Source organism: Pagrus major, chromosome 1 (genome assembly GCF_040436345.1).
Source record: "Pagrus major chromosome 1, Pma_NU_1.0".
NCBI classification, from domain to species: Eukaryota; Metazoa; Chordata; class Actinopteri; order Spariformes; family Sparidae; genus Pagrus; species Pagrus major.
The window spans coordinates 21,137,866-21,152,329 of NC_133215.1; the positions used below are offsets into that span (position 1 = coordinate 21,137,866).

The 14,464-nt window shown below is 40.1% G+C and overlaps 1 protein-coding gene across 1 annotated transcript; it reads right to left on the minus strand.

Annotated features, from left to right (window-relative positions):
* Positions 1-69: 69 nt before the first annotated feature.
* On the minus strand, positions 70-12,708 carry jpt1a (Jupiter microtubule associated homolog 1a). The gene is made up of 5 exons (XM_073468028.1): positions 12,588-12,708; positions 9,661-9,803; positions 5,469-5,566; positions 5,142-5,169; positions 70-1,552 (listed from the first exon to the last, which is right to left on the minus strand). The coding sequence occupies exons 1-5, from the start codon at positions 12,641-12,643 to the stop codon at positions 1,419-1,421; spliced, it is 459 nt and encodes a 152-aa protein (XP_073324129.1). The 5' UTR covers positions 12,644-12,708; the 3' UTR covers positions 70-1,418.
* Between the last annotated feature and the right edge of the window lie 1,756 nt (positions 12,709-14,464).

Consider the following 14,464-nt stretch of genomic DNA (forward strand, 5'->3'; position numbering starts at 1 on the left):
TTTCCTGCAGAGGAAAATCTCTTCAGTATAACCATTCTGAGTCAGACAACACACATAGCAAATACAACCCATGGTCAAAATTGATTTTTAATGTTCATTTCCACTTGTGCCATTTCTTGAATTCAGATTTCTGTAGTGACTTACATCCAGCAACAGGGATTGGTATAGGATGCAAACAACATGTCTTGCATCATAACACACGTTAAAAATAGACACCACAGGAGTTACATTTCATATATCTGAAATGTAGATCTTCTTGAATGACAGCTGGCTGACACAGCAGTCACACACACACGTGACTCAACAAGACAGAAGCAGGAGGGAGTTTGAATTTTGGTTTAAATAATGTGACATGAAATGTACAAAAAAAGACTGTTTATATATTTCCAGTGAGCAGGATCATTAACAAATGTGTAAGGGGGTAAAACAGAGAAAAAAAGGCTGAGCTGTCATAAGGTCACTTGTCAAATCTAGGATGGGCTTACCAGAAACACTGAAGTGTCAGGACCAACAACATTCCATTGACTCGCAATGGAAAAACTAGACCTTGATGATACTGGTAGGATGCACGTGGGGAAAACCCAACCTTGTTTGATGTTGTAGCCTAACACACAAACAGGCACACTTTTATTTTAGAGTCAGTTTTTACCTATAAAAACACGGGGCACTCAAAACCGGCACTGGGGTTACAATAATCTAAGGTTTGTGACTACAATATAAAAAAGGCTTATTCCAATTCTGTTTCCTGACATGGGACCTAAGACAAATGTTTGCATCTTTCAGATCACGATGACAGTAATTTATGTGGTTCCTATTTGGCTCCTATGTGAATAATAATAATCGGTAGAAAGATTCCAACTTCATGCAACAACAATACAACAATTATCCACAAAAATAAAACAACAAACAGGTTAAAAAAAAAATAAATTTCACAGTTATGTTTCTTCTCACATTCAGAGCACACGTGCATGCAAGATGGGTCAAAACTGAACACAGTGCAAAAAAACTGCTTTTTTTCTTTGCGCATGTTCAAGAAACTGCTTGTAAGATCACCTACAGCTTGTGCTGTCGCAACAAAATTAGGGGCATCGGTTGATATGAGAAATGTGATCCTTGTACCCTTCCTGGCAGGTCAAATGCATTACAGGGGCAAAGGCAGACTTTGAACCATGTAATTAGAAATACATAAAGTGCTTCTGTCAAAACAAACAAACAATAAAAACAGTACAAAAACAGTTTTCAAAAAAGAGGTATCAAAACAATGCACTTGGGGATGTGGAGGAGACTGGTGTCTGTTGGACATCAGATTGGGTTCCTGCGGTACAGACAAATGGGTTGGGGGTCCTTGTTAAAAAAAAAAGTTAAAAAAAAAAGTTCACAGATGAGTGGATGTAAGGAAGGGGTCAGTTGGCTGGGATTCAACCCAGGATGAGGCTGGACTTGCCCCCAGGTGGATTTCTGCGGCCGGACGGAAGCCCTGCAGCGGACTCGTCAGCTGGAGGGGCCTCATCCTGATGCCCTGGAGCTGCTTCAGGCTCAGCAACACTGTTTTCTGAACACAGGCAGAGAGAAGTGACAGTTACATTTGGAAACAATTACAACAAAAGTCACTATAATTTTCCCATGAGAGCTCACTCCTCGGACGCTTGTCAGGTTCAGCTTAATTGCTGAATTGCACACCTCGCCCTGAGGGAACTCTAAACACATGCTGCAAATCTACAATTATTATTACAATCTATTATTATGTGGGACTGTCAACATCTTTCGACTTTGAGCCAGCCTCGATCATATTATCTACTACTGACAAAAATCTTTTGTTTTTTTCTTGCTTTGTTCTTTTAAATGATCACAGACTTAAGGGCCATACACACCTAACATAGCTGAAACAATAACTATAAATAGATCGTTTTGAAAGTCGTTCCAACTGCAGTAGATGTGCACACCTCTACTATAACGACAACAGTGGCAAATAATGTCGTTGGGATCACTTTCAGAGCAATTTGATCAACAATAGGGATAGACTGATTATCGGCCGGGCCGATTATCGGCGCCGATATTCGGCATTTTGAAGCATATCGGCATCGGCCTTTTTTTTAATCCGACGGCCGATAAGAGATCAATTTAAAACTGGGTTATTTTGGCTCTGATGCAGCCGCGCCTCTCTGTCTGCTGTCACTACTCTGTCTCCAGCATTGTCCCACCCACAGTACCATCTGATTGGTTACACGCTCTGGTTACACGCAGAGCCACGGCACAGGTAACAGCCAATCAGCAGTGAAAGCTGTGCATGCACAGTGCTCACGTGAGTTTCGCTACAGTCTGCTGAGCGTGTAGAGCCAAGCGGACCGGTGGCTAACGTTACGCTAATGCTAATCAGCCTTCACCTCAACGTGCTTCCCTGCAACAAAACTGGACTGAATTGAGTTGATTAGGTTTTTACTCTCTCACTCACACACACACAGACTTCTACTATCACGGACTATTTCCATATCAATATTATCAGCAACCTTGTTTCGAGTGATTAACACGCACGTCTGGAGGGACCGCGAGCGAGCAGAGCTGCCGCTTATGTTTATATAACGTTAATGGGCTCAGTCATGTTACTAGTAGTGGTTGAGTGTAGAGGACTGGGATGTTTATTACAATTTCGGGAGAGTCTGCTGCCTTAACTTACCTTCGAAACCAAGCCCAAGGAACAGCGCCGGTTCCGTTCTGGACGCTCAACAGACTGTAGTGAAACTGTACAACTCTAAAGTAACTACTGACGTTACCGTGAGGCCCAACACGTTAGCGGCAGCTGTCTGTTCCTATGATAAAAACTGATTATTAAAGAGAAGATGCTGCAGGCTATTTAGTGTTTTTAACGGTTTAATCACTTGAAACAAGGTTGCTGATAATATTGATAGGGAAATAGTCAGTGATCAAAGTAAGAAGTGTTTGTGTGTGTGTGTGAGTGAGTAAAATTCAGTTAGTTTTATTGCAGGGAAGCACGTTGAGGAGATGGCTAGAGAATAGTGTGTGTGTGTGTGTGTGTGTGTGTGTGTGTGTGTGTGTGTGTGTGTGTGTAAGCCACATGAGAAGCTGCAGAAACTGACAGCAAAGCACCGTCTGTCTGAGAGAAAACTGTAGGGCAATAATGGCTGTTTAACTACCAAGTTATTTTACTTTACCTTTTTTTGTGTTGATTGAGAGATCCCAAGCAGCAGAAAATGACATATTGTTAGATGAAGTGTGTCCTGAAGCTGTCTTTGACAGTTTCTTGTAGAGAGGAGCAGGATATTGCTGTTCAAGACTTAAGACATAATGTAACTACATCAAGGCCAATATTTTCCCTTTTACTGCAAATGAATATCGGCTCCAAATATCAGTTATCGGCCTCCTTGACTACTAATAATCGGTATCGGTATCGGCCCTGAAAAAACCATATCGGTCTATCTCTAATCAACAATAGAAAAACAGCCAGCCGATCAAAATCCATCTGAATTTACAGAGCTTACAGAGCCTGAAATCACTTGATTTTGGTGATATTTTCCTACAAAATAATGTTGCAAGAGTGCTTATAGTATTGGTTTCTGTAGCCAACCTCGTTTATTTAATTCAATTACTTTAGGAAACACTTTTTAGTTGGTCTATTCTAGTAACACAGTCTTGCTTATTTATACAACTTATTAAACGCTTATATAACGTATATTAGGCTAAATATTTGACCTGAGAAATACTGCCAAACAATCTTTGGCACTGATAGGGTCTCTGAAGTTTATTTTAATTACCTTTATAATGATGGGCAGGATAACTGATGCTGACTCAGCCAAAGTATAAATAAAATTAGTCTTTAAAAGACAGCAAGTCTCCTAACAGAGTGATCGATTCTCTAGCTCCTCTCATCTTCGAGGGATTTTATATAACCATAGCCTTCTGGCTGTTTTCTTTTTTGTTTCTCTGTGCAACATACAGCAGTAACAGGTCAGGTCATTAACATCCAGTTTCTGAACCTGCCTACACAGCTGGGACACACAGCATGTTCTCGGCGGTATTGTTCACAAAACGTTATTGTTCATCAGTGTAGATGCTCACATCGTTATCGTTAGTTATTGTTACAGTCATCGTTCTTGGTGTGGACAGTCCTTCAGAGATAGCTGTTTCTACCATTTATATTAGTCTCACTGGTATGAATTCTGCCAAAAAAGCAGTTGATACTGCATTAACTATTAGCAGAGATAGCCTTAATTTGCCAAATACATCGGATTGATCTGCATCCAACAAGACTTTTCTCTTGTAATGTGAAAAGTAAACCACACTATTTAAAAATACAGACAAGTGTGTAACATTTTTCATACTAGCTACGCCACAATACAAGAAAAATGCTGTTTGTTCATTTCCATGTCTTTTTGCTGGTGCATGCAGCTTTAACCTCTGTCTTTCTGCACAATAGCATGTATGTAGCCATCACATGCATATTTAAGATTAGTTACAGGAAATAATATCTGTCCGCAACAGTCGTCACTTCAGACAACAAAAGTGGACTGTCACTGGCTGGAAATGAGAAGCAGCTTCTGGCTTCCTCTATCTGATATCAAGGAACCAGTGATTTAAAAATTACTGAGATTACAAACTTACTTTCTTAGAAAAGCGACTGTTGTATTTGATGGTGTATTTCCTTAACTAACAGACTGCCCACAGGCACAATAATATTGATTTTGTTATATTTGGGATTAAACCATTTTGGTTTTTAGCATTAACGAACACCGTTCAAAAATATTTTGAAGGTGAAGACAGTGTGGGTGCATATGTGTATACCTACAGTATTTGTGTATGTCTAAGTGGTCGTGCATTTGTGTACAGGTACAAATAGTGTATCTAATGTATTTTTGCATATGTATGATGTTATACTGTATGTGTGATATTTATGATGATGTATCACAAATCTGTTTGTTGTAATACTGACCAGTTGATCACTGGTTTACTGTCTGTTGGGTGGAGGGTCCTCCCTATCTAGTCCGTTTATTGTCCTTCCTCCTTTCTTTTGAGTGCAGGTGTTGTACCCATTATGTTAAAATGACTACAGATATGGGGAGAAACAATACGCTAAGCACCAAGTACTATAAAACTGGGTTATCTGACCAGAAAAAACAGGTGCTTACCAATATCGCGTACAGAATTTTCTCCATCCTAAAAAATACAAGCATAAAAGAAGTAGTTAGCATTTCATTAGCCCTCACAGATTACAAAACAGGAACTTCTGTACTGCATCATGAGACTTGCTGAAGAAACGCACTTAGTTGTAATACCTGATTTCTTTGAAATTGATACACAAACTAACTTTGTGAAACATTAAAGGAAGACGAAGATAAAAAAAAAAAATACTTCAACACATTTGGACTTAAGTTGGTTCCCTATATGTCTGTCTGCTCTCAGGTTTCACTTCATTTTTTCCCCGCCATAACTCATGATCAGAGGCATGATCTTACTGTGGTTGGGGCGTCTGCAGAGTGGTTGGTAGTGGGGTTCGCTCCTCTCCTCAGGGGGGCTGACGGCTCACCACACAGCACTCCTGTGGGCTTCCCACCTGGAAAAACAATGAGATATAATGGCTTAGATAAATACACTTTCACACAGAAGGTGCAAAACAAAATCAGATGTTTTTTTTCATATTTCTACAAAAAGGAAAATGTCATGGTGAAACACAGTATGTCAAAATTTAAAAGCATTGCATTTTCTGTTTCAGTCTGGACCATGGTGGTGGAACAACTAACAATGCTAGCATGTCTAACAACAGGTATGGTTAGGGGCAGATCAAACCACATCTCAAATATACATGATTGAACAACAGTGTGAGGGTTACAGACTGAAACCTGCTCTGAGGGAAAGCTTGACCTCGATCAACATGGTGACATATGTGGCTATCACATAAACACAGGAAATATGGTTGTTATAATTGGCTCCCATCTTTAAACTCAGAGTAAACATTAGAAGCACTCACATGTCCTCCAAATACCAAACAGTGCTTCACATTACTTATCCAAGACTGCTGTGGCCTGCCACTCTCCAATTTATCTCACCACTGGAATTTCCCAGAAATTAAGATGTTGCCATAAATGGGGTATATTCTCTGCCATAATATTGGAAGTGGAAGTAAACAAGAGAAAATGAAGGGAAAGACCCTTGACATTTGCAGTCCACCGACATAATCACCCACAATAGGCCGGACTTTTCTTTGCAAGCAAGCCTCTCCTACACACTTCCTACATGTTTCCTATTTTGCTTTGGGGAAATTTCAGATTCTGACATTTTCACTCCCATTGTAAATGTCACTCTCACATTAACTCTGTTCATACTGATGTTGATTTCTAACCAAAATATGCAGTCATGTGCTGCAGTGTTGAATTATAGGCTTTGTTACTTTGCTTAACGCCTTCAATCCTCTTGGGCTTATTCTCATTACAAACTGTATCCTAGGAATACAAGCCATTGCTATTCTCAGAATAAGTAAGGCTGCTCAGAAATAGTTGGATTTTCTAATCCTGACCTGACAACAGCAAATATCTGTATATTAATACAGAGTGTCATTGTATTTCTATTATATTTCAATAAAACTCAACTACATTATACTTGTAAGAAAATACTGTGCATTTTATTTCACTAACCTTCATCTGTAGTTGGTAAACAGTAGCTTCAAGCCTCATTTGTGTAGCAATGTGAGTGTTTTGAACATAGTGGGCATACAAATGGGCAGCAGACAGGCAGATTGTGCTGCATGAGTTGTTTGAGAAGTTTACGGTTGACACAGTAAAACAGGTTTGTTGCCAACAGACCTCATAAAGCTCTTATTTTAGACAGTCCAGGTGATATCATGTCCAGAAGCCTCCCTGCGCGTTTGCAACAAAACAGATGGCCAGCTACTTTTATATACTGCAGCATATTGACATGATGTTGAAAGGGGAACTCTAACAAGGTTACAACCTTTACTACCTGAACATGGTGTTTAGTTTTAAATTCTGCCTGTTCAATATCAAATATGTAAAATAATTCTGAATCAATTATATCATTGTCCATAATACCGTTACGACTAAAGGCCCATTAATATCAGTTATTGTGAGAAGTAAAAATGAGGAAGAAGGAAGTTTCAGAGGAAGACTGTGAGTTGAAAGCTTTAATGTGCATTCAGTCTGTTACCATGGAAGGTTTCCTTAGATATGTTCCACAGGTGTGACTGTGTTTGTGACTGAGAAGATATTTTTAGAAAGACAAACAATTTTCATTTTGTTTTAGACCATTTATTCAGGCTGTTAGGCACTGCACTGTCTCAAGAAAACATCTACATCATTGTTTTAAGTTAGGAAATTAATCTAATCAAGAAATTACAGCTGTTTTAAAGGGTGCTGCTCTTTGCTTGGACTCAGATAAAACAATAAATGAGACTGGAAAACTTTTGTCCTACAATAACTTTCTTATCTTCCTGAAGGAATTTTTTTACTTCCACAACGAGCTACTTCATTATTCGATACAGACTTAGAGGTTGATAAATGTCTGCCTTGGTTACATAGATCTTTTTTATCATTATTATCATTTAACCTTTATTTCACCTGGAAGTCCCCCGGCCAATGCCCTCATCCAACTTCGGACACGCCAGTAACAGCAAAGCTACTGGGAATTATATGTTACAGTCCACCCCTCATTTGATGTGATCCTCGAAAAACCAGAAGTTTTCACATTGTTACCAAGGCTGTGGAAATTTTACCCCACCGACATAGTAAACACTTTTAACAGCTGTTCATTCATATCATAGGCTGGAGTCCTCTAAGGGCCATCAGCAGAGATGCTGTCAGAGTTGCAGCTGGCCTGTATTGTGACACCACTGACAGTGTCCATCAAAGCCGGCTGCACCCCACCAGCGCTCAACAAAGTCTGTGACTAGACCTGAGTTAGCCAACACAATGCACCCTATAATGACAGCTATTTGGATTATGGCTTTCACTACCTATCGCGTATGACATGTGAGGGAAATTCCCAAATGTCCTTTTGTTATTTTGATATGTTATTCTTGCATATGAAACTTAACAAGTATAGAAGATGTGTTAAGAGTGACAACATTGTGTCTTTGGGCCTCCCATGGTTTCTGTCCTGTGACAGTTTTATGGTTGCAGAGCATATGTGATAGAGAGGGTTGAAAAACCTAACATAGATGAGACAACAGACTCTTGTCCAAGGAGTCCAAGGAGTTCATCCTGAAGAGTATTTTTGTGACCTTTCTGTGTAACCCCTCCTGGGAATATGTGTTCTGAGAATGGTTGATATATGAAACATAAACTATGGGATGTACGTGCATGTCAAATTTATGGTCACCTGTGGAGAAAGTGGAGAAAATGGGAGTGTTATTCTAAGTGAGTCCAGATGTAACCATGTGACTGCTACAATTGTGTGTGTATAGGTTTTCTACTATAAAGGCTGAAGAAAGACTGCCTCTCTTCAGTCAACATCTATGTGCTGCCGATGTGTGACTCTTGCTTGCAAGCAATAAAAGAACTTCTAGAAAAGAAATATTGTGTCGAACTTGGTGTTTTACCAACTCTCATCTGCACGAGACAGGCGACTGGTTTTCAGTTACCACGACAGACAGAATACCTCATATTAGAGGTTTGAATCTTCACTGGCCTCATGATTTGATTACAATTCAGCTGTCAACGATTCGAATGCTTTTCAATACATAAACATTACAAAAATAAAACATTTATCCATCTGCAGTGCCTTACATGTTTATTGTAATCTACAATAATATTGTTTTCACATAGCAGCTTTAAGATAACGTTAGTTTTATGTCCACCCACAATTCAAAGTAAGGGAGCAACATCACAACGTCTGTCTCCGCATCGATGCAGATTCTTCCATGTCTGCATCGCAATGCATCTTATAATGTAGAAATTTCTACTCCTCTACCTCATATGAGAGGTAGAGCTTTCAAATACAGCAATGGCTCTGAGTATGAGCAAGACACATCTCTTGTAACAGATATTTTAGCTGAAATGGGTGCATTTGTTTGTCTTTCTGTGTGCTGCAGGGCTGTGAAAAATGGTTCTAGAAAATTGGGAACAACTTAACCAGATCAAAAATGCATACCTAGCATCACGTTTACTTCCCATTAAGTTTAATTTCCTCTTTTAATAACATTTTGCTGTGTATCATATTACATTTACGGATGTGACCCAGCACTGGGTCATAAAACATACTGCATAATTATTCCTTTTAGAAATATAAGCTACTCTTTAAATATTATAAGAAACACTGTGATCTGACAAGGACTTGGGGGAGCTCAATTCTACATGAATATTTCAGATCTCTGCAGGCTTGAGAATACCCTGATTAGTGGAGAAACGCCAGTGATCGACTATCTAATGACAGCCTGAGAGAGAAATCAATTCATCATTTGGGCACCTAAACCTATTCTGTTATGTCAAGTAGCACCACTGGAGACAAACGATGATAATCTTATGAATTCAAAGCTGTCTGAGGTTTTGAGCAGCCTGGGGAGGCAGAGGATTATTTTGGTCCAGCAGGAAGAGTGAAACCTGCAGTGAAAACTGTGTGTCTCCGATGCATATGAGAAATTAAGTAATAAGCTTTTATACTAAAACAACAAATATTTGGGGATGGGTTAGATTGTACCTGGTGGGTTGTTCCTTCGATTAGCATAGGGGTCCTCTGGCTCAGCGAAAACACTGGAGGCCATCTTGTTTTTCCGGACAGGAGGCTTCTCCTCATCTGCACCAAGTGAAATGTTGGAGCCGCCACCAGGAGGGCGCAAAACCCTGGAAAGACAGAGATATTGAACACTGTTACTGAAAGCTGGATTGTACTGGCTGATTATTCTGAAGCATCTTCTCTCGATTCTAAAGGTATTTAAAAACTAGAATCACCGCCTGACGGTTGTATGCTTCTGTGCACCGGTCAAGATGTAGTTTACATCCATGTCTGTCCATACTCATATAACATACATAGTGAAGACTTTGAAGGAATTTAATTGAGTAATAAGTGTAGTCTTTCATAAAATCATCACTATATTGACAGGTATGATTCCAGTCAATAATTTCCAGTGAGAAACATTATGTCTTCATTTAGAGACTGTTTTTACAGAGAGCTGTGCAACAACAATCACCCGAAGCTCAAAATCAGCAAAACCATTGAGCTTCTGGTGGACAACTGCTTTGTATATTAGTTTCTAAGTTCATTGAGAGAAACAAAAAACAGTCACATTCCTTGTATATGTTGACATGCTTGGGCAATTGAGCTGATACTGACAGAACATACAAATTGTAAAAAGTGGATGCTTCTTCACACAGGTTAAATCCAGCAGCACAGATGATCTCTACAATTGGTGCCCAAGATTAGTGTCACCAATTCGGTATCTGACCAAATGTTAAATATGGTCACAATCTCCCCTTATGTTCCTGAGGAGGGCGTTGAATAATAGCCAAAAAAGTGTTTTTGGAAAACATTTTACCGTCACAGTGGAGTTGACCTTAGACATTTTGGATCTAAAATGCCATCACTTCATCATTTTATCCTATTAGACATTTGTGTGAAATTTTGTCATAATTAGTGTATGAATAATTGAGTTACGGCCATAAACATGTTTTTTAACCTTGACTGCTGACCACCAAAATCTAATCAGTTCATCTATGAGTCGAAATGGATGTTTCTGCCAAATCTGAGGAAATTCCCTCCATCATTCCTGAAATATTACGTTCAAAAGGAAGTCCGTTCATAGGTACGTGCAGACGACCCAAAAACATGATGCTTCCAGCCATGGCTATAACAACGTACCTAACTGTTTTAAGTCAGACTAGGATGCACAGGAATAATCAATGGGAATGTGCCGTCCATTCACATTCCCGTATAACTGGAAAAAAATCAATGTTAACTCAGCCCGGTGGTTGTAGATGATCTTTGCACTGTAAGGGCTGCCAGACTCAAATTGGGAGGAAAGACCAGCTAGCCTCAGGAGAGATGAAAAGGTCACATCAGACATGTCATTAATGTTTCAAACTGAACCTTAAATCACTAAGGGATTACAGCGATCCCTATACTGTCCCTATGTGGACTTTATTTGTAGGTTACTGTTATTCCAGCTGTGTGGGTGAGTTTAAGTTATCATTGGTAATACCTGTGACAATGATAATATGTCATTATTACAAGTAATTCTGATATTTTGTCAACAGAAGTCATATCAACAAAGGTAGACTAAATATTAGGAACACCTGTCAGTTGAACATCACCACAAACTACAGCCGCTAAAATGACCTTAATGAAGGTAGGATTTATTTCATGGCACTAACTTAAATTAGGTGCGTTTGATAAACTAGCATGTCAGTGAATATCCTTTGGGATACTTATTGTAGTCTTTACGCTGCTTTATGTCGATATTAATTTTGTCTTTTTCTCTAAAACTGAAAGGTAAGATCATATGGTTGCATGATCTGATAAAAAATCATACTGTGATCATTTTGACACGTTATGATTGCAATATGATTCACGATTAATGGACATGATGATTCATGCATCACATCCATTTTGATTTTCATGGAAAAAACTATTAAAACCATGATGATGTGACATTTGTTGGGGTCTGCACCAAACAAATCTTACATCTGGAGAAAAAGATTAGTAGGCCAGGGCATCTCTGCAGTGCTACAGCACTTCTTTATGATGCATTTTTGTCACACAGTTTACCTTTATGGAAAAACTGCAGATTCTGCTGTTTGGTTATTGCTTTCCCATTGTGGTAAACGCACTGCTCTAATGCATTTTGTACTGTTATGCTATTATTACATTATTATCGCGTTATGATGGAATCTACCATAATGACCACATGAATTACTGAAAACATATTGATTCATTTTAAACATGCATCATCCCAGTGTTTAATATCACTTCAATAGCAGCGGGTGCGGATTCCTTTCACTGCATCACTATGATGAAAAACACACATGTAGCTCGGGTTATTGTCAGGTGTAGCCAGCTGTATCATGGCCCTCGCCTCACTGAGGCCATATGCTGGGCAGACTAGAGGTAGAGGATGTCTTTTTGTATCTCACTGATCATCTCGATAACTGATGTGAAATCCATGGGGGCCCCACCCAGCCTGAGAGACAGATTTCATAAATATTTCGTTGTCAGGCAATAAACACGAAAAAGTAATGAGGAAATGTATGCGCACGCCAAACAAGGCCTACATTTAACTCTAACGTCTGGAGCCGAGCCGCCTGGTCCGCACTCGCTAGCAAAGCAGCTTCTCCAGCTACAAAAGGGAGGGTACATGTGTGCTATGTTGCTAGCTAGCGCTGCTGAAAATGGGAATGGTCCATCCCAGCAGACAAAACGGGAAGGTGTGGTACCGAGCTGCATCCTCTCAGCGTCCTCCCTCGCTCAGCTGTAACCATTTCGAAGCGGTTACAGACAAACACTTACAGACAGGGGTCAGGGGAAAAATGTCTTATATTTACGTGAACCTATGAAGCGTTGAGGTTAACGTCAGAGGATGCTGGACTTGTTGGCTTCATGGTGGCTAACGGGTTACAGAACGACGCCTTTACCTGGAACTGCTTTTAGAACCGGGCTCCATCCCTTGATACGTCGTGGTCGTCGTCATTTTCGCACAAGAAGTCGTAGAATATTTATAAATCTGATAGGATACACGCGAATTACACTTTCATTAGCAGCACTTCACCGCCTCATCATTGTCTATCCTAGCCGGTGGCTCCCAATAATCAACCTGCCTCCAGTCCAGTCTGAGTGGATCACAGTCAAGCTGGCCAGGAGAAGATACCGCGCTTCCGGCCAATATTTCAAAATAAAATGTGTTTGCTTGCTTTTTAGTGTCATATCGAAGTTAAATCAAATCATGTATAAATTGTTTGTTTGAGGAGTTGATGATTATGGGGTAACGGGTTGTGTTTATGACCCCGTAGTTCATCAAAGGTGATTATTTAGAGTGTAATTTGAAAGCACAAACGCTGTATTTCCGGTCTCTCTGCATGTTTCTGGGTGCTTCTCTTAATACATCAACGGGTTTGATAGAGGTGCGGGTGGAGAGGGCGTTTCCACAGCCTAAGCACCGCCCACAAGCTAACAGCTCCGTCTATGATTGGTTCCTGGTACATTAATCAAGCCTGTGATTGGAGGACGTGCTTACATGACAAGCGCAATGAGGTTGACCCATAAACTATCTATCAGTTTTGTTCGTGTATTCAAACAGCTACTGTTTATTTTAATCTTATTGAAGAACACATTATTCAGAGAGGATAGTAGTGTGAAAAAGAAAAAGGTTTTGAAAATGAATTAGAATGTGTGGAATAAAAGGTCGCTACATCTGGTTCTGCTTCATCAATTTGTTCATAATGAGTCCAACACTGTTATGAGTGCAATACAAGACCAGCGGACTGGTTTTCAAACCTTGTCGCCTACATTACCCACAATGCAACTTAACCACTGAGTGATATCACTGGAGGCAATTTATCAGATTACATACAGCTTCCTCTGGAGATGGATTTTTACCACTTTTTCTTAACAGCAGTAATAGTAGTAGTATGCAGTAATACTCTCCAATACCTATAAACACACTTTGATATGTGAAGTTGGTGGAGTTACCCTTTAAGTGAGGACATTATGCTATTAGTAGATCAGTTTACTCAATGCTGCCTTATTTGAGACAAGCCATTTCTGCATTTGAGATAAATGACATTCATTCATTTGTCTTGAGCCACATCTTGTTTATAGACTCAAAGTTTGGAGTTTAGGTAAACAATAGCAGTCAGGAGACAGCTGTGCAACAGCCCATAAAACCTCCAAATACAGTGCATCCGGTAAGTATTCACAGCACTTCCCTTTTTCCACATATTGTTATGTCTCCTGAGATGTTCAATTAGGTGCCTGTCTGGGCTCTGGCTGGGCCACTCAAAGACATTCACAGAGTTGTCCCGTAGCCAGTCCTTTGTTATCTTGGCTGTGTGCTAAGGGTCGTTGTCCTGTTGGAAGATGAACCTTCCGCCCAGTCTGCGGTCCAGAGCGCTCTGGAGCAGGTTTTCATCAAGGATGTTTCTGTGCATCGCTGCATTCATCTTTCCCTCGATTCTGACTTGTCTCCCAGTTCCTGCCGCTGAAAAACATCCCCACAGCATGATGCTGCCACCACCATGCTTCACTGTAGGGATGGTATTGGCCAGGTGATGAGTGGTGCCTGGTTTCCTCCAGACTTGACGCTTGGCATTATGGCCAAAGAGTTCAATCTTTGTTTCATCAGACCAGCAAATTTTGTTTCTCATGGTCTGAGAGTCCTTCAGGTGCCTTTTGGCAAACTCCAGGGGGGCTGTCATGTGCCTTTTACTGAGGAGTGGCTTCCGTCTGGCCACTCTACCATACAGGCCTGATTTGTGGAGCGCTGTAGAGATGGTTGTCCTTCTGGAATGTCCTC

What these genes read in the sequence shown, in the direction of transcription:
- jpt1a (XM_073468028.1), bottom strand. Translation starts at nt 12,643, where the DNA reads ATGACGACGACCACGACGTATCAAGGGATGGAGCCCGGTTCTAAAAGC. An exon ending in TCGAAGGAACAACCCACCAG is followed by an intron (nt 5,567 to 9,660) that starts GTACAATCTAAC and finishes TTGTTTTTCCAG; the next exon opens with GTGGGAAGCCCACAGGAGTG. An exon ending in AAATTCTGTACGCGATATTG is followed by an intron (nt 1,553 to 5,141) that starts GTAAGCACCTGT and finishes GCCTGTGTTCAG; the next exon opens with AAAACAGTGTTGCTGAGCCT.